The 27,548-nt window shown below is 53.8% G+C and overlaps 1 protein-coding gene across 8 annotated transcripts in view; it reads left to right on the forward strand.

Moving 5' to 3' along the window:
* The window catches only part of fat1a (FAT atypical cadherin 1a), a 58,819-nt gene extending 34,429 nt beyond the window's left edge, over positions 1–24,390 (forward strand). For 3 of the 8 annotated variants that reach the window (XM_037472303.2, XM_037472302.2, XM_037472308.2), the window contains 22 exons: positions 1,443–1,718; positions 1,847–2,057; positions 2,503–6,579; positions 7,113–7,309; positions 7,417–7,570; positions 8,866–9,099; positions 11,780–12,166; positions 13,016–13,230; positions 14,116–14,253; positions 14,454–14,597; positions 15,436–15,633; positions 16,195–16,773; positions 16,847–17,069; positions 17,162–17,293; positions 17,382–17,539; positions 18,144–18,618; positions 19,048–19,201; positions 19,327–19,437; positions 19,533–20,176; positions 20,483–20,620; positions 22,142–22,177; positions 22,823–24,390. In XM_037472303.2, the coding sequence (XP_037328200.2) occupies positions 1,443–1,718; positions 1,847–2,057; positions 2,503–6,579; positions 7,113–7,309; positions 7,417–7,570; positions 8,866–9,099; positions 11,780–12,166; positions 13,016–13,230; positions 14,116–14,253; positions 14,454–14,597; positions 15,436–15,633; positions 16,195–16,773; positions 16,847–17,069; positions 17,162–17,293; positions 17,382–17,539; positions 18,144–18,618; positions 19,048–19,201; positions 19,327–19,437; positions 19,533–20,176; positions 20,483–20,620; positions 22,142–22,177; positions 22,823–23,490 (9,549 nt within the window). In that variant the 3' untranslated portion in view covers positions 23,491–24,390. Of the gene's footprint in view, positions 1–1,442; positions 1,719–1,846; positions 2,058–2,502; positions 6,580–7,112; positions 7,310–7,416; positions 7,571–8,865; positions 9,100–11,779; positions 12,167–13,015; positions 13,231–14,115; positions 14,254–14,453; positions 14,598–15,435; positions 15,634–16,194; positions 16,774–16,846; positions 17,070–17,161; positions 17,294–17,381; positions 17,540–18,143; positions 18,619–19,047; positions 19,202–19,326; positions 19,438–19,532; positions 20,177–20,482; positions 20,621–20,865; positions 21,049–21,765; positions 21,826–22,141; positions 22,178–22,822 lie in introns of those variants that run through there. The other 5 variants (XM_037472305.2, XM_037472309.2, XR_005120350.2 and 2 more) reach the window with 4 other exon arrangements.
* Positions 24,391–27,548: the final 3,158 nt, after the last annotated feature.

A 27,548-nucleotide genomic window follows, 5' to 3' on the forward strand; every position in this document is an offset into this window, starting at 1 on the left:
TTGTTTCCGTGCGAGGGGCACATTGCGACGCGGGGCGCGGGCGCCACTGACCGGGTTCCGTTCCTTTCCATTCAGCCCTCGCCACCTTCCCCCCGCTATTCACCAGACGCGTTATCTGACGCGTGCATTTTGCCGGGACGCCGCAGGCCCAAACGCCGTACGCCGTAGCTTTAATACCTCATCAGGCGGGTTGCGTTTGTACTTACATCGCGCGTCCTGGCGCCTCGTGGCCAGCGGCCAGTCTCACAGACCGAGCGATCGACGCTCCCCCCCCCTGCAAGAGGACATCTGCGAGTTTGCGTGGCTTCCGCCAGCATCGCAGCACGCGGCAGATTGTACGCGCTATCGCTGCTGTCAGATTGAGTCTATATTTGTCCCTGACGCAGGCTGGCGGCGCTCGGGGCAAACAGTGTTTGTGACGGAAAGACCAAAGTGGCCACTCGGCGTCGCCCCGGAGATCTGACAAATCCCGGTCAGCCGCCAACCTGCCCCCGGAGCAGCTCGGCTCTGCCTGGTTCCTTACGGGACATCACCCCCTGGTGTCCGGTATGCAGGTGTCTGATCTGGGATGTTCCCTTTGTCGTCTCCCCCCCCCCCCCCCCCTCGTCCCATGGTTGGCAGCGGTAGAAGCCCCTCTGGGAAGCAGAGATGGCATTCCAGCAGCTCTGCATAATCCTCCGTCGGAAGTCCAGTAGACGAGTGGCTTGTGTTGATAAAACATGGTCCCGGTGGAATTTTACAGTTCGGGAATGTTAGATTCTCTGTTGTGTGTGTTTGTGTGTGTGTGTGTGCAGAAAGCACCGAGACCACGGCCCAAAGGAGGAGAAGTGAGTGAGAGTTGTCTGTGAAAACTTTAGCAGAGAATCGAATCTGCCAAACATTGACCGTAAAATTGCTGAACCTTTCCAAAACTTCCCTAAATCTGACTTTATAGATATTTTACGTCTTGTTAACTTTCCACAGGCAATAGCTCCCAGTCAGACGGGTTTTCCAGCCGTGTGCCCTTTAATCCGCTGCTCCCGTACTTACTGTAGCTCGCAGTTCATTTAGATGCATTGTGTTTTTTTCACCATTGATTTCCTGTTTTCTCTGTTCGCAGCATCAAGTGGCCGTTCGGTTAAAGTATTGCTTTTGCCGTCATACGCTTCGATCCGTTTCTATAACTACACAGCGCTGCTTATTACTGAAAAGCATGGCGAGAATCAGTGTGTGCAGGAACTGAAAGTCCAGCACTTATTGTCTGGTGATCGGTTTTCTGACCATTAGGCGACCCAGTTTTTTTACGAAAATGTGTTTGCACATGCAACCCTACAGGAACTTAGCCCAGTATGGGGGAAATACAGCCATACACAACAGTGACTTGCAACACCCCTAAGTACACAAAGATAAGGGTAGAAAAAGCTCAAATAATGAATGTAAAATATGTATTCTTCCTCCTGTAGGTGCTCATCCGTGTCATCGACACCAACAACCACCGGCCAGAGTTCTCCCAGCAGGTGTACGAGGTGAACGTCCCCGAGGACAAGCCGGCGGGGACGGAGGTCCTGCAGATCAGCGCCGCCGACAGAGACGAGAAGAACAAGCTGACCTTCACGCTGCTGAGCAGCACCGACCCCTTCAGCCTGAGGAAGTTTCGACTGGACCCGGGGACGGGCGCCCTTTTCACCGCCGAGCGCCTGGACCACGAGACGATGCATCGCCACGTTCTCACCGTCATGGTACGAGCGGACGGGTCCGGCACGCGGTTCAGCGGCGTTTGAATCGCGTGCTTCGTCAGTAATGCTCCGTGGAGTTTAGATGAGCTCGCTCGTTTACTTTAATTAATATTCCTCTCCTTGGTCTCCAGGTCCGAGACCAGGACATCCCGGTGAAGAGGAACCTGGTGCGTGTCATTGTCAACGTGGATGACACCAACGACAACGCCCCCTGGTTCATCAGCACGCCGTACGCGGGGCGCGTGTTCGAGTCGGCGGCCGTCGGCGCCGCCGTCCTCCAAGTCACAGCTCTGGACAAAGACAAGGGCGACAACGCCGCCGTCGTGTACAGCATTGAATCAGGTGAAAGGCAAAGTCGCGCTGCCACTCCGGTTTTCTCTCGGCAGAAAGCGCTCGTTGTAAATGAGCTCGGGTAAAAAAAAAAAAAATGTAAGAGTCATTTTGTGCGCTGTTGTAAACTGGACCTCAATCATGAAATCATGGAACACTTCCACAAAGGTTTTCTCCTACAATATGCTGTTGTAACAGAAGAAGCATTGTATATATGCATGTTTGACACAGCTGAGGTGGCTTGATGTAATTCAATTGTAGCTTGCTTTGTTCTGAGTGAAACTGAATAGGACGACTGGCTCGGAAACTACGTTAGCATTGTTCTGAAATTCCAAATGTTTATCCACCACATCTTTCTAATACAACACTTATCAAATTTAAAATATATGTATATGCATCACCAGGCGCACATCAATGGCCGATGTTATATTCTACTTTTCTTGTCTCTTTGTTACAGGGAATGTTGCAAACTCATTTTCCATCGACCCCGTCCTCGGGACCATCGCGGTGGCGAAAGAGCTGGATCGCAGCAGCAGGAGCGCGTTTGACCTCACCGTGAAGGCCTCCGACAGCGGACTGCCGCCGCTCTCCGCCACAGCCGCCGTGCGCATCGCGGTGACCGTTTCCGACAACGCGGCGCCCAGGTTCGCGCAGAAGGAGTTCTCCGCCGAGGTCAGCGAGTCGCTCCGCCCGGGAAGTTTTGTGAGCATGGTGACGGCCGACAGCCAGTCGTCGATTTTCTACCAGATAAAAGCGGGCAACGTGGACGGCGCGTTCGACGTGAACCCTAACTCGGGAGTGGTCGTGACCCAGAAAGCTTTGGACTACGAGGCCGCCGCGCGCTACAAGCTGGTCATACAGGGCACCAACATGGCGGGCCTCGCCAGCAACGCGACCCTCCTGATTCACGTCAAGGACGAAAACGACAACGCTCCGACCTTCCTGCAGAGGGAGTTCCGGGGGGTCATCAGCGAGTCGGCCGCCGTCGGCAGCGTCGTTCTGACCCGCGGCAACGCGCCCTTCGTCGTCCGCGCCGCCGACGCCGACTGCGACCGCAACGCCATGCTCGTCTACCAGATCGTGGAGCCGTTCGCTCACGACTACTTCGCCGTCGACGCCAGCACGGGCGCCGTCCGGATCACGGCGGCCCTCGACTACGAGCAGAGGAGCGCCTTCCGCTTCACGGTGCAGGTCCACGACCTGGGGATGCCGCGCCTGTTCGCCGAGACGCCAGCCAACGTGACGGTGGAGGTGATCGACGTCAACGACTGCCCGCCGGTCTTCGGCCGGGAGCTTTATGAGGCCACCGTCGTGGTGCCCACGTACAAAGGGGTGGAGGTCATCGGGGTCGACGCCGCGGACTCGGACTCGGCGCCCAACGCCAAACTTCTCTTCTCCATCTCCGAGGGGAACATCGGCGATAAGTTCAAGATCGACCCGGCCACGGGCGTCATTTCCATCCTGAACGTCACGCAGCTGAGGAGCAGGTACGAGATCAAGGTGAGGGTTTCGGACGGCAGATTCGCCGCCGTCGCTACGGTGAAGGTCCACGTGAAGGAGAACACGGAGAGTAGGCTGAAGTTCACCAGGGAGTCCTACAAAGCCAGCGTCCGGGAAAACCTCTCCGAGGAGAGAACGCTAGCCGTCATCGCGGCTGTCGGGACCCAGGTCAACGAGCCCTTGTTTTACAGGATCTTGAACCCCGACGTCCGATTCAAAATCAGCCAAACATCTGGAGTGATCTCAACCACTGGGATCCCCTTCGACCGAGAGGCGCGGGACACGTTCAACATAGTCGTCGAGGTCACCAGAGAGGGCAAATCCGAGGACGGGGCTCACGTCCTGGTCACTGTGACGGTGGAGGACGCCAATGACAACGCACCGATGTTCGTGAACCTGCCCTATCACGCGTTGGTCCAGGTGGACGCGGAGGAAGGGCGGCTCGTCCGACAGGTCACGGCGGTGGACAAGGACAGCGGCCCGAACGCAGAGATCCGTTACCTCCTTAAGGAAAACCAGGGGGAGCACTTTCAGATCAACCCTTCCGGCGAAATCTCCCTCAGGAGGAAGTTCGACGCCGACTCGCTCGACGCCGACTTCGTCGTGGTCGTCGTGGCGACGGACAGCGGAGAGGCGCCGCTCTCGGCGGAGGTGGAGGTCCCGATCACGGTCGTGAGCAAAGCGACGCCCGTGTTCGAGAGGCCTTTTTACAGCATCGAAATCCCCGAGAACATCCAGCTGCACACGCCCGTTCTCCACGTGCAGGCCAACGACTCGGAAGGCCCCCGCGTCGTGTACACCATCGCCGAGGGGGACCCCCTCAAACAGTTCTCCATTGACTTCAACACGGGCGTGATTCACGTCATTCAGCACCTGGACTTCGAGACGCATCCCGCCTATAAGTTGAACGTGCGGGCCACGGACTCTCTGACCGGGGCGCGCTCGGAGGTGTTTGTGGACATCATTCTGGAGGACGTGAACGACAACGCCCCCGCGTTCCTGTCGGCGTCCTACCGCGCCAACATCTCGGAGGCCGCCGCCGTCGGGGCCTTCGTTTTGCAGGTCGACGCCAGGGATTCCGACACCGGTAACAACCGAGAGGTGTTCTTTCAGCTGGTTGAAGAGAAGGGAAAGAACCCGAACGCCTTCGCCATCGGCCGGGACACGGGAGTGATCTCCACGGCTCAGGTCCTGGACCACGAGGAGATCCAGCGGCACGAGCTGAGGGTCCGGGTTTCGGACGGAGGCGTTCCATCCCTATCCGGCGACGTCATGGTGACGGTGGACGTCACCGACCTGAACGACAACGCCCCGGCGTTCACGCGGCACGCCTACGAGGCCACCATCAGCGAACTGGCCCCGCGCGGCTACTTCGTCACCCAGGTGCAGGCCTCCGACGCCGACAGCTCGGACGCCGGCAAGCTGGAGTTCTCCATCGTGTCCGGCAACGACGATCAGAACTTTTCCATCGACAAACGCACGGGCGCCATCGCCGTCTCCAACCACCGCAGGCCGCACATGCGGCCTCTCTACCACCTGAACGTATCCGTGTCGGACGGGGTGTTCAGGAGCTCGGCGGTCGTCGCGGTAACAGTCACCGGGGCCAACTTCCACAGCCCCACCTTCTCTCAGGTGGACTACGTGGTCGAGCTCGTGGAAAACTCACCCGTTGGCACCTTGGTGGCGGAGGCGAAGGCGACGGACGACGACGAAGGCATTTATGGGCAGATCACGTACCTCATTGTCAACGACTTTGCCAAAGACAAGTTTTCCGTCAACGAAGACGGAGAGATTTTAACCCTCGAGAGCCTCGATCGGGAAAACGCCGATGAAAAGGTCATCCCGATTTCTCTCATCGCTAAAGACGGCGGCGGGAAAGTGGCCTTCTCTGTGGTCAATGTCATTCTCACGGACGTCAACGACAACGCGCCGCAATTCAGGGCGGCCGACTACAGAGCCACCATCGCATCGGACGTCCCGAAGGGGACCTCCGTGGTCAACATCGCCGCGTCGGACACGGACGAGGGAAGCAACGCCGACATCGAGTACTCGATCGAAGCGGACGTGGAAAACGTGGAGGAGAACTTCGAAATCCACTCCACCTCCGGGGTGGTCACCACCAAAGAGAGTCTCATCGGGCTGGAGAACAAGCTGTACGCGTTCTTCGTGAGGGCAAAGGACACCGGGAGTCCGCCCAGGCATTCGGTGGCTCAGGTGTACATCCGGATCGTGGCGCCGGAGACGCCCGTCCCCCGGTTCGCCGAGGCCCATTACCGCTACACGGTCGCCGAGGACCTTCCCATCGGCGCGGAGATCGACGTCATCCGCGCCGAGAGCGAGCGGCCGGTCGCGTACAGCCTGGCGAGGGGCAACACCCCCGAGAGCAACGGGGACGAGGTGTTTGTCGTGGACGGGGACAGCGGCGCCTTGAAGCTCCAGAAGGGCCTGGACCACGAGACGACCAAGTGGTACCAGCTGACCCTGCTCTGCCAGGGCAGACACGAGAACTACGACGTGGTGGCGTCCGTGAGCGTCAGCGTCCAGGTGAAGGACCTCAACGACAACGGGCCCGTCTTCGAGTCGGACCCCTACGAGGCCGTGGTGGCGGAAAACCTCCCGAGCGGCACGCGGGTGATCCAGGTCAAGGCCACCGACCAGGACTCGGGCGCCAACGGCCAGGTGGTCTACAGCCTCGACGCCGGGCGGAACCCCCGGGAGATAGCCGAGCTGTTCGCCGTCAACGCCGACAGCGGGTGGGTGACCACCTTGAGGGAGCTGGACCGCGAAAGGACCGGCCGGTACACCGTCGCCGTGCTGGCCACGGACCGAGGGGACGGGGCCCGACGCGCCAACGGCACCCGGGTGGAGGTGACGGTGGCCGACGTGAACGACAGCCCGCCGCGCTTCACCGCCGAGGTCTACAAGGGCACGGTCAGCGAGGACGACCCCCCGCCCAGCGGCGTGATCGCCATCCTCAGCACCACGGACGACGACTCCGAGGACATCAACAGACAAGTGAACTACTTCATCACAGGTGGGTGTTTGGTGTGTTTGGTGTGACGCACTCGGTGCTGCTTTGTGTTAATCACGGAGCTTTGGGAGTTTTTTGGGGGGTTTTTTGTTCTTCGTTTATGCCGCCTTGATGTGATGATAATATCTCATCTTTGAAGCATAATACACTTGTGCGGTCTTGTTAGTAGTCTCGAGTTATCGCCTAATCTGTCAAAGCTCAAGGCAAATAATCAGGTCATTGTAATACAGAAATGTATAATTATCCAAATAATGCTTTGAAATAGATGGGAGGGAAATACCTCCTCTGGTAGTAATTAACGAGTGTGAATATGTCTAGTCCGGGAATGGAAAGAGGGAACAGAACCCAGCATTCGTCCATATACATTGGCGCAGGATTGCTTGTGCACCAAACATGTAATTTTTGATAGATATTTTGTGGAAGGTTTTTTAAAAACACAGGAGTCGTATCCTTGTGTCTTTTTTAACGAGCGTCTGCTTTCCCTGAGTTCTCGACTTCATTCTGAGTTGGTACATATTGTTTTGAACACCGAACAGGAGGAGACCCACTTGGCCAATTTGCCATCGAACACATTCAGAATGAATGGAAGGTCTCTGTCAGGAAGCCCTTGGACCGTGAGGAGAAGGACAATTACCTCCTGAACATTACAGCCAGTGACGGCATCTTCACTGCCAAGGCCGTCGTGGAGGTCAAAGTGCTGGACGCCAATGACAACAGCCCCATATGCCAGAAGGTGAAGTCCGTATTTTTTTGCGCTTCATTTGCGTTTGTTGTGTAATTTCGTTGTTTTGTGGTGTTCACATCCACTTCTCTCCCTCTTGCCGTCCTCACTCCACGCAGTCCCTGTACAGCGAGCGAGTCCCGGAGGACTCCACCGCCGGCAGGCTGGTCCTTCAGGTCTCAGCCACGGACGCTGACATCCGCTCCAACGCCCAGATCTCTTACGAGCTCCAGGGAGTCGGATCGGAACTCTTCATCATCGACTCTGACACAGGTGTGTGTGTGTGTGTGTGTGTGTGTGTGTGTGCGTTCGCAACAATGGATGCCGAAGGTGTGTGAAGGACAGTCTCAGGGCGCTCAAGTTACTGACGAGTTACAAACTGCATCCTTTGTGTGGCTCAGTGCATCCGTCCTTTCTTTAAATCTCAAAGCCTTTTTCTTCTTTTTTTTGTTGGATTTAGTTTTGGGTCGTATTGTTATGGAAGCTGTCCGTGGAAGCCTCGTATTAAAAGTCTCACATGCTACGCACTTACCATCCGAAAATAGACCTCCCTCGGAAAAATATTAGTGTTTTTTTTCCCGTTTTATTTGTGTTTCTGTATAAGAGTTATCCTTAGAAATAGCAGAAGCAGCGCTGGGGTGTTTTCCTTCTGCCCAGTTGTTATTTACTTATTCATTCTTAAATGAGCTAAGAGCGTTTCCCAGCGGGGCAACTTAAAGACCCACAGTAGCACTAAAACGCCGCGTTGCGGACTAAAATTTAATTTATGGCCCGCCATACTCTACGCCTGCAAAATAATTTCCTTCCCGGAGACCCTTCGAAATTGAGATTCCATCTGGCTGCTGGGAAGAAAAATGAGGGCAGGGAAGAAAAAAAACATAAAAGAAAGAAAAACAATGCCAGTTAATCACCGCCAACCTGGTTTTCAAATAAGTGCCAAGTCAAACGCACCAAGAGGACAAAACAAACTAAGCCAGTGGATTTGGGAAGCTGTGCAGCGTGTCAGCTGCTGCGTAGAATCCCTGAGTAAAAAAAATGCAGCTTTTAGCGCGCCGGGAGACTGAAACCGAGGCAACGGGCGCCACGCAGCTGCCTTTTGGCAGCGGCAGAACGTCGGGCCTCCAGCCCGCCGCCCTACCGTTATGAAGAGGGGATGTTATTTTCTTTCTCAGTGCAGACAAGTAAGGATTATTGCAGACCAGGACCGCCAAGAGGCTCTGGAGTTTTCCAGGGAGCTTGTGGGAACGTTTGGCTCCCGTCTCGTCGTCCCGGGACACTTCCAAGCCGCTCTCAGCTGCCAAATCCGACGGTTCCCCTTCATCTTTTCCACCCTCTTTGTCATTCCCCCCCCCGCTCCTTCTCACTCTCGGAAGTCAGCGGTTGTTTAAATGATTTTTTTTTTTTTTACCTGGCTAGTAGACAGGAGATCAGGGGATTCCGGCGCTTTAGTCCTCTGATGCGCGCTCTACTTCTTTAAATAGAAAAAAATAAAACACAAAACCATTTGTGTTCCTCGCGTGTTTCGTGTGTTTTTCTGCCTCTAAACCCTTCCGTCCCGCCCCCCGCAGGCGAGCTGAAGACCTCACAGCCCCTGGACCGGGAGGAGCTGGACGAGCACAGGTTCAAAGTGCGGGCGGTGGACGGAGGAGGGCGCTACTGCGAGGCCGACGTCCACATCGCCGTGGAGGACGTCAACGACAACCCGCCGCAGTTCTCGGCCGACCCCTACGCCATCACGGTCTTCGAGAACACGGAGACGGGGACGTACGTGGCGAAGCTGCTGGCCAACGACATGGATTCCGGTGAGTTGGTCCTCGGGCCGCCTGTAGAAAACCATCGATCCTTTCACCTGACAGATGTAAGTCACAGCAAAGGAAAGGGGAGCCATTACTGTGGCGTTGGACAAGCCCCGCCTCCTTGTTAAGGGTCTGTCCTGCTGTCGGTTCAATGACAGCGGAGGCGGATTTAATATATAACATAACCCTACAATAAGGGTTTCAAATATGCCATCTAACATTTAGAACCTCATTGCTTCATGAGCTGTTTGCAAAATTTGTTTTTAAAGGCCAAAAAACTGAAACGGGACCACCTGACAAAGTCCTTGGTGCAGCAATTACCGAAGCCCCCGTGCACGCTGGCTTCAACACGTGCAGCGATCCTGCTGCGCCTAGTTGGGGGCTGCTCAGCCACGATTGGACACTTTTTGAAACCAAACCAATGTTTTGGGTAAACGTTTGAGAGCCGTCATCGTCTTCAGAATGCAAATAAAAGCTGAACAAAGGCATCAAAGAAGCACCTTTGATTAAATGATATAGCTTTTTTTTTTTTAAAGGGGGTTTATTAAGCCGGCATACAGCATGCATCTGCTTCTTGGCTAAATGCTGACTCACAATGCACGGGTTATTATCTTTTCCCTCGTGCGACTGCATTACACTAAATGCCAAGAGGGAGGGATAACAAATGTGGAATTTCATGAATGATCAACCGCTCAAATTAAAAGCTCCATTACACTCTAATGAAATTCCTCTCTCTGAAGCGGAATTCTTAAAAGGGCTGATTGTGATTTTCCATTTGCCTGGTGCAAAGCCGCGGGGGGGGGGGCACACATTCATCTGCGGGCTCCTTCCACCTTTCAGCGATGATGCAACGGCGGACTGCCGAGAGGACGAGGCCGAGAACTCACTCGGTCTGAAACAGTCATTTCAGGCTCCTGCAGACCTGCCTGTTCCAGACTACACCTTTTTTAGTTTAGGGGAACACGAGCCACTCCAGCCGCCTTCCCCCCCCCCCCCCCCCCCCCCCCCCCCGAGTGCGATCCCGCGGAGAAAGGAACCTTAAATAGTAAAAGGAAACCGCTGGTATTAACACATTTCTTCCCCGAGGCTTTACTGGCACAAAATTAGTTCACATTTTTAGTATCAAGGATTAGGGTAATTGACGGAGGGGTGGAGAAGAAAAAAAAAAAAAGAGGAGCTTCCTGGAGTTTGGCCGGGGGCAATCATTATTTAGGGTTGCGCTGAGCGAAAGCAGAGTGGGATTTCATTAGTATTTCTGGCACGTGGGCATCGCACATTTCATGAGATGTCTTTTTTATTTTTTTCGGTGTAACTGGCGAGACTCGAGCTTTGAGTCGCGTGCAGAAGAAGAAGAATGAGGTGTTCAGCTTTGACCCAGTTCACTCAGGCGTCAGGCATCGAAACGCGAAGAGTACATGCGGCGGGGCTCTGGCTGCTTTCTGCCCTCCTGTCCCCCTCCCCCCCCCCCCCCCCCCACGGAGACGTCCCGACGCTGAGAGAGGCGGCACCTTTCGGGGCGGGGACGGCCACGAACCAGACGGGACAGACCGACCCGCACACTCTGGTGGCCGTGATCTGATAAGCTGAAGTTATGCGAGTGCACATTCCTTCTCCTTTATCACTTTGCCCGGATCAGAGCGTCTCTTGGCGCTGCCTCGTCGTGGTTATTTTTCTCACCATTCTGGAGGAATGTAAAAGATGTTCTGCTTTGCCCACGACGCTGCCAGATTCATGAAATATTCTTGACATATTTTTGTCTCCAATACTGCAGGGAAAGACGTCTCAATGTGCCAGCTCTACTCCACATACAGTATAATCTGTTCTTATTGCTGCCATAATACAAGAGATTTGCATATGCTGTACCACGTTGTCTTTAAAGGGGAACGACACCCAAAATGTCAAAATGCATACATGTTCTACTAGTGATGACTATCTGATAACCTTTTCCTCGCCGTGGAAACAACATCTGGGAATTCTTAATTTAGGTTGTTGATGCCACAAGGCTTTAACTAAGACTTTTCATTAATCTGATGATTATTTGTTTGTTTTCTTTGACGTGAACATTCCAGCCGTGGAACTGAGATGCTTTTAAGCATCATAAACATACCTGGATGAGGCCAAATAGCCAATAGTTGCTCAGCCCAATTCACTTAAACTACCGCTGTAGACAGCAATGGTCTCAGGGATGATCAGATAAAAGTGATGGGAATCTAAATCAGCAGGGCTCGCTGTGGTGGTCTCTGCAGCATCGTGATGAGAGACGAGGGCACTTACCTGACAAATTGGGATATAATAGCGTATTCCAAATGGGGGGGGGGGCACCTGCAGAAAGTCATTACGATTATTATCGCGATCCGTCTCTGTCTTGTTGCCCGCGAGCGTCCCCGCCAGCGGGAGGACATGAGTTATGAGGACGCCGCGGAAACGAGGCGCGTACGGCTCCTGTTCGTCTCACAGGCCGCACGGGAAGGAGACGGGTGACGATTCCCCGTCGTCCATGAACCGATGCGTCAATGCGCAAACCAATGCGCCCCGCACTTAAAGAGAGTATCCCTGTTGATGTGGCTATTTATCTGCTGGTCGAAAGACAACGTGCCACTCGGCGGCTAAACTGCTGAGACGTGGGACGGTGTGTGAGCTACGTAATGATTACGAAAGTGAGTTTGACCCTTTTCTCTCCTCGCAGGCCTCAACAGCGACATCCTCTACTCGTTGGTCAACTCCGCCGACGGCACCTTCTCCATCGACGAGCGCAGCGGCGTGATCAGCCTGGAGCGCGCCCTGGACCGCGAGGCGCAGTCCACGTACGAGCTGAGGGCCCGCGCCAGCGACCGGGGCTCCCCGCGGCTCTCCTCGCTGTGCCAGGTGCTGGTCTCCGTGCTGGACATCAACGACAACCCGCCCGTGTTCGAGCACCGCGAGTACACGGCCACGGTGCCGGAGGACGTGGCGCCGGGCTCGCAGCTGCTCAGGGTGCAGGCGGCCAGCCGGGACACGGAGGCCGGCGGCGAGATCTCCTACGGCATCATCAGCGGGAACGAGCACGGCATGTTCAGCGTGGACCCGCGCACGGGTATGCGCACGCTTTTAATAGATCCTTTTTAGCTCCTTTTATCCACTAAAGTGCTTGGTAAATAAGTGCAAATAAGTACAAGTCCAATTAAGTTGGGTATTGAATTGTAAATTACTGAACTAAATGATATTTTTGCAGTCACCACAGGGATCAAATGAACCCTTTTGCAGTTCCACATGTAGCAGCGCTGTGAGGCATTGTTTTCTACCATTTGGTTGCCATGGTGACGAGGGGTTCGGATCAATGGGTGCAAGGCTATGCTAACATTGCCGCTGTTCCATCATTACTCGGAAAAATGTCATCACAGGCGCAGTGCCGCTGCAACGCTGCTTTTGATGCCGATGACAGTTTCATGCACATTATTTAAAGTGAAAAGTATTGTACTGTAGCAGAGCTGCTTTGGTGTGAAGGCCTCATGGCTCTGAGCCAGTATGAGCTCCGAAAAAGAAGACCGCTAACATCTGAAATGTTTTTAAATAATTGCTTTTTTTGATGGAGGGAGGACTTGTGTTAATCAGGTGTGTTTGGCTTCGAGGATACACACTCGACTAATTGTGTTGTTTATCACAAACCGGCCACATGGTGAAAGGAGTCAAACATCCAGATCTTCATTGCCCGGGTCATTTATTCGTTGAGGGAGTCTACACAGTCTGCATTCTTGTCTTCACATTATCAATCGCCTCGGGGAAGGAATGACTCATGCGTCTGTTTTTTTCTTCGCGAAAAATGCTTCAAACTACTTTCAAACAAATTGAGTGATGATTTAGTTTCTTTTCCTCTGACCTTCCGATGCGCCCCCCCCCCCCCCCTATCTCTCTCTTGACTTCTCCTGCCGTCCCTCTGCCTCAGGCGACGTCTTCGTGATCGAGCCGCTGGACTACGAGGTCTCCCACGAGTACTACATCACCGTGGAGGCCACGGACGGCGGCTCCCCGCCGCTCAGCGACATGGCCACCGTCAACATCAACCTGACGGACGTCAACGACAACGGACCCGTCTTCAGCCAGGGCGTCTACACGGCCGTCGTGGGCGAGGACGCCGAGCTGGGGAAGACCGTGGTGGCGGTACGGAAACGCTGTGCGCTGTTGTGTTGAAAGCCGCGAGCGGGGTGAACGCCATCTTCTCTGCCACTGTTCTCCTTCTCACTCCAGTCGTTAATTTGCTCCCTTTAGAGCTTTTCTCTCCTCTCAGCCCGTCAACCCACCGCACACATCGCGCATCTGCACACGTGGCAAATCGCCATCTGGTGGCGCGGGTAAATCCAGGGGGGTGGGGGGGGGCGACGTTCTTCATGCTCGCTGCGCCCCTGTTCTCCTGCATTATCCCGACACACACGCTCAAACAGCTTAATTGAAAGGCGTTTGACTCATTAAGCCTCTATCTGAGATAAGGCCTTCTCTTCCTTTTGCCTGTTCAGTCTATTTATGTATCCTCCCCCCCCCCCCCCCCCCCTCACCTCGCTGCCCACCTCTCCTCCCTCCTCTGCTGAGGGTAATTTATCTGTGTCTAATGTACCTGGATACAAATGATCTTTCACAAAATTAGATTTGAATGACTGCCATTGTCTCAAATTTCCTTGCGAAAAGCTCGTTGATTTCCTTGGGGATTCTTATCAATATGTGACCGTGTTTGTGTGTGTGTGTGTGTGTGTGTGTGTGTGTTTGTGTGTGTGTTTGTGGGTCTTCGGAGGGTGCAAAAAAATAATCCATGTATCTGCCCGATGTTTTGATACTGGGGCTTTTGAATCATGATTAATTTCATCAGTTAATCCGATTTCATGAATGTGTCAACAAAATGCTCCAAAAAAGTTAAAAGTCGACCTTGGTGTCCAAGAGCATGACTGTATTCTTTTGTAACCCCAAAAATCAATAGATCGGAAAAACAAATGGTTTGTTAGTGGCTTTTAACGCCCCAATTAATCGTTCTTTTTTATTTCCATCCATCCAAAGGTGGTGGCCGAGGACCTGGACGGGCCTTCTTTCGATCACGTGAGGTACTCCATCGTGGACGGGAACCAAGGAAGCCCCTTCGCCATCGATCCGATCCGAGGGGAGCTTAAAGTCGCTCGCCAGCTGGACAGAGAGCGGGTGAGCGAGACGTTTAATCCACTGAGGGGACTAATTGCGCTCTACGCACAATCCAATAAGAGCCATGTCGGGCCAAACAGGGAGGCTTGTTTACTGATCTCAGCTCCATTACTGCTTACCAAAGCAGCCGTTTGCCTTTTTCTTGGCTTACGCTCTCTTTCCCTTTCGCTCTCTCTCTCGCTCTCTCTCTCTCCGACCAGACTTCGGGGTACACTCTGACGGTGGTGGCCTCGGACAACGGGTCGCCGCCTCTCTCCAGCAGCGCCGTGGTCAACGTAGACATCTCGGACGTCAACGACAACCCGCCGCTCTTCTCCCAGGCCAACTACAGCCTCATCATCCAGGTGAGCGGGGGAGGGGGGGAGGGGGGGGGACTGGTTAGAGATTGGGGAGGATGAGAATGAGGGAGATGGAAAGAGAGAGAGAGGGATTAACAGGGTGGAATAATGGGAGGCTGTTCGACCGGAATGTCAAGAGGCAAGTGGGAGGTTGGAGCATCAGAGGTAAGGACGGGGAGGGGAGAATTGGGAGATGAGGGGGGGGGGGGGGGGGGCTTCAAAAGACAGAGGCTGCTGCATCTTAAGTACGAGAATTCAGATGAGGAAAGGAAAGGCTTAAAGGCAGGAGGGATGAAGAGTGGATAGTGAGCCGATAGCGTAGGATTGACTGGTGGAAAGCGAGGACGCGTTAGAATAGGAAGAACAAACGGGTCTATATGGGTTCCATTTCGGGAGATGAAAAAGTTATAATAATATTTTCAAAGATCGGCTGTAAAATTATTCAAATTTGCTCAGAAAACTAGCAATTTAAAAAATACTGTCGCAAGATGCACAGCTCAAGCCCTTCAGAAATTATGGCTCCTTGATCAAATTGAAGCACGACATCCCACCAAAGCAGAACCATGAAGAAACACATGCTGCACCACCAAGACTTGTTTCCTCCACACTTGAGACTCAAAGTGAGTTTAGATCCAGAAGCAGCGTTAAAAGGAACGCCGTGATGTGGCTTTAATCAGTCTTTTCTTATACCAGCGATGGGTCAAATGGCCTGTTGTGCGTTTTCGCCTGTGTGCGTGAAGCTGAAACTTCTTCAAAACCCCCACAGAGCTGAAGAGCCACCTCCTCTCATCGCAAAAACCTTTAAACATTCCCCTCTTGTCCCCCCCCCCCCTCCCCCCCGCAGGAGAATCGACCCAAAGGCACGAGTGTCCTTCAGCTCACCGTGACGGATCGGGACGCCTCCCACAACGGGCCGCCCTTCACCTTCGCCATCGTGGACGGCAACGGGGGCGACGCTTTCCACATCAATCCGCAGGGCGCTCTAGTGGCCGTGGGGGCGCTGGATAGGAAGACCAGAGAACACTACCTGCTTCGAGCGCAGGTGAGTCACGGCGCCAGTAGGAGAGACAGCGGGGCGAAGGGGTCGGATCCATCTGAGCCCATCTGTTCGTCCTCCCTCTTTCTATTTTTTTCGTTTCTGCGCCTTTTCCCAACGTTCATGTCTCCATCTTGAACCTTTTTAAACGCATCCTGCAACGAAGCGTTTAGGCTCAACTGTGAGACTTCCTCGGAGAGAGCGCCGTCTCGGGAGAATCCCGCATCAAAGGCGTTGGAGACGGCGCCGCCACGCGCGTTGATGTGTCGCGTTACAGGAAAGAACAGGGGAGGGGGGGGGGAAAGGAGCATGTGAGCAGATGGGACACGAAATGGAAGTGCGATGTCTTTTTACACGAGGCTCACGTTTGAGTGACGTCCTTCGGGGTCCGCGAGTGTGAATGTACAAAAAAATAAATAAATAGATGTCTTGTTGCCTTTTAATATCCTCGCGTATCAGAGTGAAAGAGCTAGATTGCCCTCTGCTGGAAAAATAAAGCTTACGGTGCACATCACTCTTCCCCCCCCCCCCCCCCCCCCCCACGTGTGTCTCCCCCCTCGCGCTCAGGTGTCGGACAGCGGCAAACCTCCGCGCCACTCCGCCGCCTTCGTCAGCGTGCGCGTCATCGAGGAGAGCGTCCACCCCCCCGCCATACTCCCGCTGGACATCTTCGTGACCACGGCTGACGACGAGTACCCCGGAGGGGTCCTGGGCAAGATCCACGCCACCGACCAGGACATCTACGACACGCTGGCGTACAGCCTGGCGTCGGACGACAGCGGCGCCCTGTTCTCGGTCTCCGCCTCGGACGGGAAGGTCGTGGCCCTGCGGCCCCTCGACGTGGGCCACTACGCTCTCAACGTGACGGTGACGGACGGGCGCCTGGCCGCGGCGGCCGACGTCACCGTGCACGTGAGGCAGGCCACCCGCCAGGCGCTGGACAACTCCATCGCCGTGCGCTTCGCCAGCATCGCCCCCGAGGAGTTCGTCGGCGACTACTGGCGCAACTTCCAGCGGGCCCTGCGCAACATCGCCGGCGTGCGGAGGAGCGAGGTCCAGCTGGTGAGCCTGCAGCCCACCGAGCAGGGAGACCTGGACGTGCTGCTGGCTCTGGAGAGGTCCGGCAGCCCCTACCAATCCCAGGAGGTAAGCCGCGCTTTTTAAGACGTTTCAGAGTCATAGAGAAAGAGAAAAGGCTGACGTTCGCGCCCCCTCCAAGGTCGTCTTCCACAAGTTGAACTCCTCGGCGGCCGTGATCGAGGAGATGACGGGGGTCCGCATCGTGCGGGTGGTGCAGAAGCTGTGCGCCGGCCTGGACTGCCCCCTGAGCTTCTGCGACGAGGTCGTCTCGCTGGACAAGACCGCCGTGGCCACGTACAGCACCGCCCGCCTCAGCTTCGTCACCCCGCGCCACCTGAGGACGGCGACCTGCCAGTGCGAAGGTACGCCCCCGCAACCCCCCCCCCCCCCCCTCCCCCAACATTCACCGTGTGTTAGAAACTGCCGTTCTGAGAGGAAGTGTGTTGGCATCCAGGCGGTAGGTGTCCCGTGCGGAACAACCTGTGCGAAAGCAGCCCCTGTCCGGAGGGCGCGGAGTGCGTGGCGGATCCCAGAGACGCCGCGTACAGCTGTGTGTGTCCGGAGGGCAGAAAGGGCAAATGCTCCGGTGAGGCGACCCACCCACGTCGTTGACCCGTAAGATGATGTCGATTTTGACGCACCACCTATTACTGACACGCGTCGCCCCCCTCCAGACGGACAGTCGCTGACGTTCGGCGGCGGCGGCTACGTCAAGTACCGCCTGATGGAGAACGAGAACAAGGAGTTGATGAAGCTGTCCCTGCGGCTGAGGACCTTCTCCAGCCACGCCACCGTCATGTACGCCAAAGGCACCGACTACAGCATCCTCGAGGTGTGTGTGTGTGTGTGTGTGTGTGTGTGAGCCTCATTACTCGACTCATTTCAGAGCTAAAGACCAGGCCTAAACACAATCAACTAACCTTAAGGGTTCAAAAAAAGGCTGTTTTAAAACCCCTCTTCTCGCATGAGGGACGCTAGGAATGTTGTGGTTGGTCAAAATAAATCTCACAGAGACAAAAAAAAACTATTTCAGTACTGGGAGGGAAACAGAAATCAGTTTTCCACACATTCCTCTCGGGGTCCGTCTGTCGTAGCCGTCTGCTCACCAGACTTTAGACTAAAGACACGTGGCCGGCTGAGAGGGAGTCATTGTTTGATCGTCTTAAAGTCTCAGAACCTTCGCTTGAGTTATTTAGAGGCACAAACAGAAGTCAGACTGTTTGTATGAAAGGTGTTTTTTTTTTATTATTTCTTCAGAGCGAGTAGACATTTCTTTGCTCCCGTGGAGGTGAGACGGAATCAGGGCGCCGCACATGGTGCTTTCTGATTAACGGCGGCCTCCGTCAGCATAACGACGTCAAAGGCCTTTAACCCCCCAAAAAAAAAAAAAAATGCGGAAACGAGGATGTGTTCTAACTCTTCGTGCCTCCGAACAGATCGTCAACGGCCGCCTCCAGTACAAGTTCGACTGCGGCAGCGGGCCCGGCCTGGTGTCGGTCCACAGCGCCCAGGTCAACGACGGGGAGTGGCACGCGCTCACGCTGGAGGTGGACGGCAACTACGCCAAGCTGGTGCTGGACCGGGTGCACGCCGCCTCGGGCACGGCGCCGGGCACCCTGCGCACCCTCAACCTCGACAACGCCGTCTACTTCGGCGGCCACGTGCGGCAGGCGGCCGCGGCCTCGGCTCGCCACGGCCGCAGCCTGCCCGTCACCAACGGCCTGCGCGGCTGCCTGGAGGCCGTCGCGCTGAACGGCCAGGAGCTGCCGCTCAACGCCAAGGCCCGCCGGGCCCACGCCGCGCTGGAGGACATGGTGGACGTGAGCCCGGGCTGCGCGCTGGCGCCGGCCGAGACCTGCTCCAGCAACCCGTGCACCAACGGAGGGAGCTGCACCTCGCTGCCCAACGGAGGTATTTTCAACATTCAACATGGGAGGGGGGGGGGGGGGGGGGGTTTACCCGTGTGACGCGTGTTTCGTGGCCTCCGTGGCCTCCGTTCCCGTCGCTGCAGTTCGCCTCGCTCCTTGTCGCTGGGTTTAATTTGCTCTTAAAGCAAAACTGTTTCCTGTTTCACACTGAAAACCTGCCAGCGGTTCACGGGGAGCAATCCCTCCTCCTCCCTTAAAGGCTTTTCTGTTAAACATCAGCTCCAATTGGAGAAAGGGGACGGTGTGACATGCGTAGCTTTTGTACTTGTACATGTAAATTCTTTAGAATTTAACAAGCGACCCATTTTGTATTCCCCCCCCCCCCCCCCCCTGGGCCTTTAAGCATGGCTGACCTTTTACTGGTTTTATGAGACAACCCGACCGCCAGTTAAATTCTGCATGAATTCCACAGGCTACTTCTGCAAGTGTGCTGCCTCTTTCGTGGGCACCCACTGTGAGATTGGCATAAGCCCGTGTGCCTCCAACCCCTGCCTGTACGGGGGCACCTGCGTTCCTCGCACGGACGACTTCTACTGCCAGTGCCGAGGGCAGTACTCCGGACAGAGGTACCGCCGCCTCATTCTGCGCTTTTAGAAATTATAATTATTACATTTTCTGTTTGGGTGGGAACAAAAAAAAAAATGCAAAGAAGCAAAGGGAGTTTTCTCAAGTGAAGTTGTTCTGACTTCAGGTGCCAGTTGGGGCCGTACTGCCGGGACAACCCCTGTCAAAACAGCGGGAAGTGCATCGACAGTCTGGACGGGCCGGTGTGCGAGTGTGAGTCGGGCTTCCAGGGCGACAGGTGGGTCCATTTCACGTGTGAAACATTTCCAAACGCAGCCTGGTTTTTGCCGGTTTTAACAACTGCCCCCCCCCTCCCCCCGCCGCGTGCTCCAGGTGCCTGAGCGACGTCGACGAGTGCATCAGGAGCCCCTGCGCCAACGGCGGCCAGTGCCAGAACACGTACGGGGCCTACAGGTGCAACTGCTCGCTGGGCTTCAACGGGCAGACGTGCGAGCTGCGCGCCGAGGTCCGCAACGACTTCGTCTCCACCTCCTGGAACATCGGCCTGGAGGAGGTGATCGGCATCGTGGTCTTCGTCTCCAGCATCTTCATCCTGGTCCTCCTCTTCGTGGTCGTCCGCAAGAGGGCGTGCCGCAGGAAGTCGAGGGCCGGCCGCGAGGACAAGCACCTGGGCGGGTCGGGCGCGCCTCACTCCTTCCTGCAGAGGCCGTACTTCGACGTCAAGCTCAGCAAGAACATCTACTCGGACATCCCGCCGCAGGTGCCCGTGAGGCCCATCTCCTACACTCCCAGCATTCCCAGCGACTCCAGGAACAACCTGGACCGGAACTCCTTCGAGGGCTCGGCCATCCCCGAGCACCCGGAGTTCAGCACCTTCAACCCGGACACCGTGCACGGGCACCGCAAGACCGTGGCCGTGTGCAGCGTGGCGCCCAACCTGCCCCCTCCGCCCCCCTCCAACTCCGTCTCTGACAGCGACTCCATCCAGAAGCCCAACTGGGACTACGATTATGACAGTAAGTTCTCAGGGGCGCAGGCATTTTTATTTGCATTTAATTATCAAGATTGGACGCGTCCTTAATCACCTGATAGTAAGTTTCCTGGAAAGGATGATGTCATTTCTTGAACAAGGTAATGCACAAATTTGTCTCATTTTTATAAATAATGCAGTTCTTTCCAGTAAACTAAAGAAAAGTGTTTTTCGGCTCGATTTCTATTAATCTTAATAAATCACAGGGCTGATATTGGTGTATATACACACCACCTCTCATCCATGTACCAATGTTCCCCCCCTCTAACGCATCGAGCTCTCTCTCCTGCAGCCAAAGTGGTGGACCTGGATCCGTGTCTGACTAAGAAGCCCGTGGAGGACAGCGCGTGCCACCCCTACAGCACCCGGGGCAGCATGTCCGAGGTCCAGTCCCTCAGCTCCTTCCAGTCCGAGTCCTGCGACGACAACGGTACGCTGCAGCATGCGTCAAATGTGTCCGATGACAACACAATGACGGGATATTTAGAAAGGCACCAACATGTATGAGATGTTGTTCTTCCCCTCTGTTGAGCCAGCAGTGGCCTCCATGCTAACTGTGTCTCTTTGCATGCTCAGAGTGGACGGCCCCGAAATGCTGGTTTCTCTGGGTCACATGTTCTTTTCTCTCTCTCTCTCTCTCTCTCTCTCTCTCTCTTTTTCGCTGCGGGGCTTCAGCTCCCATATGGATCAAATCAGTCCACAGATCCAGAACAAGGTTTTAATTAGTGAGGTCCAGCCTGTAAGTCCTCAACCGGTACAGAAGGAAGCAATCACATCTACTTGTGTAATTCTCCCGGGATTTTATATATATATATACAAAGTAGTCTGACCCACTGGCTTTCATCAACGCCGGCGTGTTCTTTATTTATTTATTTTTATTTACACGCATGCCTTCTCTCCCCCTTTTTTTGTTTTGTCTCCCTCTTTTCAAAGCGTAGCCGCAAACAGACGCTCAGAGCAAACGGCGAGGAACATATCACAAGGGTACACACGGGCGTGCGCTCGCTTCCTTCCCCCCCCCTCCGGTGTTTCCTCTCCCCTCAGTCCTCACCGAGGGGGGGGGGGGGGGGGGGGATCCCTGCCGCTCATGAGTCATCAAGACCCTTCATCTCTATCCTGAGTGGAAATTGATTATTTGATTTTAGCCCCTTCTTTTCCCTCGGTGGGTTTTCAAAAAAGAAACACAGAGGCTTTTCTCCGCGTGGGGGGGGGGGGGGGGGGGGTGTTTTTATCCCGGGGAGAGTTTCACTGATTCTTCCATCTGTACTGTCAATAGCACCCCGTAGCATCTCAGTATGTTATTGTTGTTGTTGTTGTGTGTTATCTTGCACAAACAAGACCAGACCCCCTCCCCCCTTCCTCTCCACACTGTTGCCTCCCACCATCGCCTTGTGCCCAGCCATGAAACCACCCCCCCCCCACAGCAACATTGTCACAAGCGTTTGTTTGGAAAGCGTCCCTCTCCCCACCCTCCACCTCATATGCGTTTGTCGTTGTTTCATTTTGTATTTCCGGTCTGCAGCGTCCGACACTAACGCTGTAATCTCTCTTCCGCCCCCCCCACTCTTACGCAAGCCTCCACAGTGACCGTCATCCACCTTGTCACCTCCGCTGTTGACACGGTGGAAGGAGAAGGTATATTCTTGCGGCGCCGTTCGTCCTTTGCTCCCCGAGCTGCCGTTGTCTGACACCGCCGCGCCTCGCCTCTGATTAGGAGGAGTATTGCAAAAAGGCCAAAAATGAAAGCAGCACAGAGCGTCCGTGTGAGAAAACGGCAGACGTGTTGTCCATCGATTGCTCACTCCCCCCCCCCCCCCCCCCCGTCGTTGTCATCGTTGTGTCTCTCCGTGTTTTCATGGCTCCATTTCGTAGCCGATTAATCTCAGGTTTTTCTCAGGTTTTAACGTGACTTGTTCTTTCTCTCCTTCTCCTTTTCTCGCCTCATGTAAAGAGTCTTTTGTGGCTCATGATCCCAACAACCCAAGAGGTGACTTTTTACGTCTTTGTTTTGCCTGGTGTTCCCCCCCCGCCTGTTAACCAGCACTAACCCCTCCGGCTTCACCAGGGGAGGGTTAGACCTGCTTTCTGAGGCCCGAGCCGGTGCGACACTGAGCTCCGGAGGATCATTTATTATTATTATTATTATTATTTATTATTCATCCCTATGCATGTTTTTGATGCTGTGACAACATTAAAGAAATCCTTAATCCCAGCGTTTTATGATCAAAGGCTTTTCCAGGTAATTAATTTATCCGACTGGGTGTTAAGTTAACAAAATTAACTGTGTTTAACTAGTTTCTTTATCTGGAAAGTTACATCACACAAAAATACCACAAAAAACTAAAATATGTTGTTTTCTTAATAAATTCACATTTCTGCATCTGGCGTGTGATAATTAGGGGGATTAGTTTGACTGGATAGCGCAGAGTGGGCGTGCAAATTTTCAAATACACATTTTCTATCAAAATTGAAGGTGCAAAAATATTTAAAGATTTTACGAGGATTCATTAACCGCCCTGGCGCAACGTATCGTGTAAATGTTGCATGGCGTGCGTTTTAAACACTAACTCGGTCGCCGTGAAACTGTGCCGCAGAGCGCCAACGGGTGTGTTTTGTGCCTTCGACCCCGCAGGATACCACTGGGACACATCTGATTGGATGCCGAGTGTCCAACTTCCTGGAATCCAGGAGTTTCCACAGTATGAGGTTGTGGAGTCGCCCGCCCCTCTGTACAGCGACCCGAGCGCCATCGACACCGACTACTACCCCGGCGGCTTCGACATCGAGAACGACTTCCCCCCGCCGCCGGAGGGCTTCCCCGCCCACGACGACCTGCCGCCCCCACCGGTGCCGGAGTACGGCGACACGCTGCGCCCCGCGGGCAGAGGCCTCGACCCGTCCGCCGCCGGGCCGGCCGGCGCCCGCCAGCGCCCGGCCCTGCCACAGCTCTACAGCCTTAACCAGTACCTGCCACAGCACCCCTACCCGAGGGAAGGGGCCGACGGCGAGGGCCGCGGCGGCGGCGCCGCCTCGCCCTCCTCGGGCGACGCCACCCTGGCTTCCACCGCGGGCGGCGGCTACCGAGGAGGCTACCCTCTGGGCTGCGGCCGGGACTTTGACTCCTCGGCCCTGGACAACATGTCCATGTCCCTGTACACGTCCACGGCGTCCTGCTCGGACATGTCGGCGTGCTGCGAGGAGTCCGAGGCGATGATAAGCGACTACGAGAGCGGCGACGACGTCCACTTCGAGCAGCTGGCCATCCCGGCGCTCGACTCCCAACAGCACACTGAAGTCTGACACTGGACCCCAATCAAAAGTGCCTGAACCCCCGCCCCTCGGCCACACCTTATGTTACCCCACTACACACCCACTACACACACACACACACACACACAACTGATTGAGTGCAAACACCGGGGTGGCCGGGGCGGGTTGTGAAGGCCGAGCGGCTGAGAAGAGAAGCTTCTCTACTCGGCCCGGCTTCGCCGCCCCCCCCCCCCCCCCCCCCCCCTTTGAGTTAGCAGTGCCATTGCTTCGAGTGAGCGCCACCACACACAGGAAGTTGATTGTTTCCCGAAAGCGTCGACGTTTCAACGTGCAACATGAAAAGCATCATGAGGAAGGAAAAAAAAAAAGAAACATAAAAGAAACAGTATCTCTGTTTCTATAAATACAACCAAGCAACATGTTTTTATACAAGTCCTCATTTCCAATGTAAATTTCAATGTACAGTTTTGATTTCAAAGTTTACTAGGTTTTGTAGATATTCTATGCTTTTATTTTCAACACAAAAAAATAGAGTTAAATGGTGTGACATTATCAGCCTTACTGTGCTTACATTCACTAAAAAAAGAGGAAAGGTGAACAACAAAAAAAGAGCGTGGCTTTTTCCGAACACAGCGTACTCGTAACGTTTATCGTCTCCTGCTCATTTCAAAAAGGGTCTTCAATGAACGACTGCATATTCTTGTTGTTGTTTTTTTATCATTTGTTTGTTTGTAAATTTTGACTTTGGAACCTCTTTATTTTTCCACCAAGAAAATGGGACCCAATATATTTATAGTTATCCATGGACACGTGACTTTTTCAGGTGTCTATGTGTGTGTGAGCAATGCTATGGTCTTGTTTAAGGTTTTTATTGAATACTGCCACAAGCTCACGCTTTCCTACTGGCAATAAATTATTCCTAAAAAAATATCTCTGCTGTCTGCGTGTTGTTATTCCCAATCTGAATTTGGGAGGAGAAACAAGTTTTGTTGTGTGATTTTTCTGCAAAAAAACTCAACTGTTTAACGGATCAAGTTTTATTTGATGTAAATGACGTGTAATGGACAGAAACACTACAATGTGCTGTATTTGTCAATAATCAGTGAGGAAAATAAAATTCAGTTGAAGCCCAACAATGCAATGCAATATGTGATAAAAGTCGTCAATGCACGAACAATTCTATTTGCCGGAGCGACAAAGCAACTTAAGAGGTCACTGTTTACACAAAAAAAACTCGTAAGAGTAAGAAACATATTAGGACGGATGACATGTAGAATTATTAGATTTCATGGAATGCTGCGGTAACTAAAAGCTTTGGGACGAGTTGAGCAGAGCACTCGACAGGAAGTAGACACCTTACTCACATTTTGTTGCCGGGTTACACTAAAATACTTTCACACATTTTTGAAAACCTGGGGAGCAAAAACAACTGAAACGTGTCAGAAACGTAACGTACTAAAACTACATAACGCAGAGTGTGATGGAGATGAACTCTCCAGGCCTCCGTACAGCCTGGACAGCTGCGTGCCCCCCCCCCCCCCCCCGGCTGCTTGGATCAATAAACCCCGGCCGTCTCACCCGAGGACGCTGAACAAACACGACCCCCCGTGCTGCTTTACTTCACAGTCTGTGTGTGTGTGTGTCTCTGTGTGTGTGTGTGTGTGTGTGTGTCTCTGTGTGTGTGTGTGTGTGTGTGTGCGTTCTTCCTCCCGGGCTCCGCAGTGAGACGCGACCCCGTGACCCTCGGCCATGGCTCGCGGATCGCTCCGTCCAATGGGTCACATCACCGACGTGACAAAAACAAACAAATATGTCATGTGACTTAATTAACCAATGAGGAAATTCTCCACAATAAGCTTTTAATCCTCAATTATACATCTCGGTGAGGGTTTCTTCCGGCCTGCAGGTAAATATTTTCTACGGATCCCCTCACATTTTTGGGGAAATACACAGTGGAGGCTCCCCCCCCCCACCCCCCGTCAGGGACGATATGACTCCGAGCTCTGGTTCGTTTAAATAGTTTAAATACTCGCGTGCAGAAAGGCCGACTCCAATGTGGCCCCATTGTACAATCACTGAGAGGAGGCCGGTTCCAAACGCCAATTAGCGGGAACGGACAATTCCTTCTCAGTCGGCCTGACGAAAAAAACTAAATTCCGAATCACACGTGGAACGAACCCCGGACTGTGGCGGGGCTTGGTATTCACATCACTTCGCAACCGTTCATGTGCTGCTTAATCTCATGCTTGGTGGATCCAATTAACTCTGGAAATGGCACCAGATGTTCTTGCATTAAATAAATTAGGATTCCCGTGCCCGTTAATGCATAATTCATAATATGGATGCACCAATGCGGTGCTGTGTGTGGGGGGGGGGGGAGGTGTTCCGCTTCAGGGGAGGGAGGTCGCAATTATCGGGCTCTAACTTTGGGAGGCTGTGGAAGTCTGCGATGCTGTCGGAGAACCACTAGATGGCGGCAACACGACAGCTCACGGGAGGCGGAAAAAGGAGGCCCGGGTTCAGGGGAGAGAGGCGCTGAGGCCCAAATGGGCTCAGTCCCTGGATCCTTCTGGCTGAGTGACAGGAAACACCGCCTTCTCTCCTCAAAGTCAGTTTTTTTGTTGTTTTTTTTAACAGTTTTTTCGCTACGATTTCAAGATGTAGACTGAGAATTGCTGAGAGGAGGTTCCTTCAGACAGAACGCACAACACCGAACACGTCAAATGTCGAGTCAAATCAAAAAAGGTTAGAGAGAGAAACGCTGGGGCTGATTAAACATGTCTCTGGGAAGTCCGAGAGGAGAAGTGCACCCAGTGCCCCCCCCCCCCCCCCCCCCCCTCAGATCCACACAAAGGGGCTCGGAGTAGATATTAACATCGACCGACCACAGCTGTCCGCCCCGACATTATTCTCCAAGGACAATGCAGTGAGGGACAGACCCTGTCAGACCCTGTCCCTCACTGCGAGAAGGACAAACACCTTTGTTGGTGCGACACAATCGGCAAATTAAGGACAAAAAAAAAGAAACTGGCGGATTTTCCTTTGGTGAGAATTATTTGGTGAGTTTGTTTGACAATAATGAGCGCATCTCACATCCGGGGGGGGGGGTCACGGTAACTCTTGGAGCCTCTTGGACCTGCCTAGAAGATAAGATGCGTTGCCATGTTGTTGTGTTTTGCAGGCCCTCGTCTTAACGGAGGGTCGATAGCAAATCACCGCAGTGGCCCTTTAAACGGAGCCGTGAAACCTGGTTTTTAAATAATACAAACATCACCAAACACCACATCAATACCACCCAATGAATGTCAATCAGTGGAAAACTCATTAAATCAGCGACAACAAAAACAACAACCCCCCCTCCCCCGAGTGGTCTGGTCTACATTCACCTTAAAGTAAACAAGTTACTGTATTAGCCGGTGTGCTTGTGCATAATCATGTGCCAAAAGAAAACATGTGACAGAGAGAGAGAGGGACGAAGAGAGAGAGACAGAGACAGAGAGAGAGAGAGACAGAGAGAGAGAGAGAGAGAGAGAGAGAGAGAGCGAGGCCCACGCAGAGCTGACCCCAATAATCCTTTCTACCAGCGTACACATCCTTATCCTGGGTGGAGCGCCGCTGTCGTCCTGGCAACCGGCGGAGTGCAGGAGGAGGAGGAGGAGGAGGAGGAGGAGGAGGAGGAGCTGGAGGGGAGAGGACGGAGTGAAACGGCAGACAGAAGCAAACCCTCTTGTGTCTCCGCGGGTCGTGGAGAGGACCGGTGAAGCAGCAGAGACATGCCGGGGCGGCTCTTTGCGTTCCTTCTGTCTCCTCTCCATCATTTTGCAGTGTGTGTGTGTGTGTGTGTGTCTGTGTAGTGAAGGGTTCCTTTCCCAAAACAGAACTCCTTACGCCTCCTCCCTCCACCTCTCTCTGCACGTTTTTTTTTCTTCTTTCAGCTTACAGAAGCTTTTATTTTGGGAACACGTTTTTCAATTTTACTTTAAATTCAAAAAGGTGATCAACCGGTAAGAAATACACATAGTATTTCACCGCTGATGATCTAGGAAAGAAGCCGGTGAGCATCATCCCGTCCTAGAAAGCACCAAACG

This window comes from Pungitius pungitius, chromosome 9 (assembly GCF_949316345.1).
Source record: "Pungitius pungitius chromosome 9, fPunPun2.1, whole genome shotgun sequence".
In the NCBI taxonomy this organism is placed as follows: domain Eukaryota; kingdom Metazoa; phylum Chordata; class Actinopteri; order Perciformes; family Gasterosteidae; genus Pungitius; species Pungitius pungitius.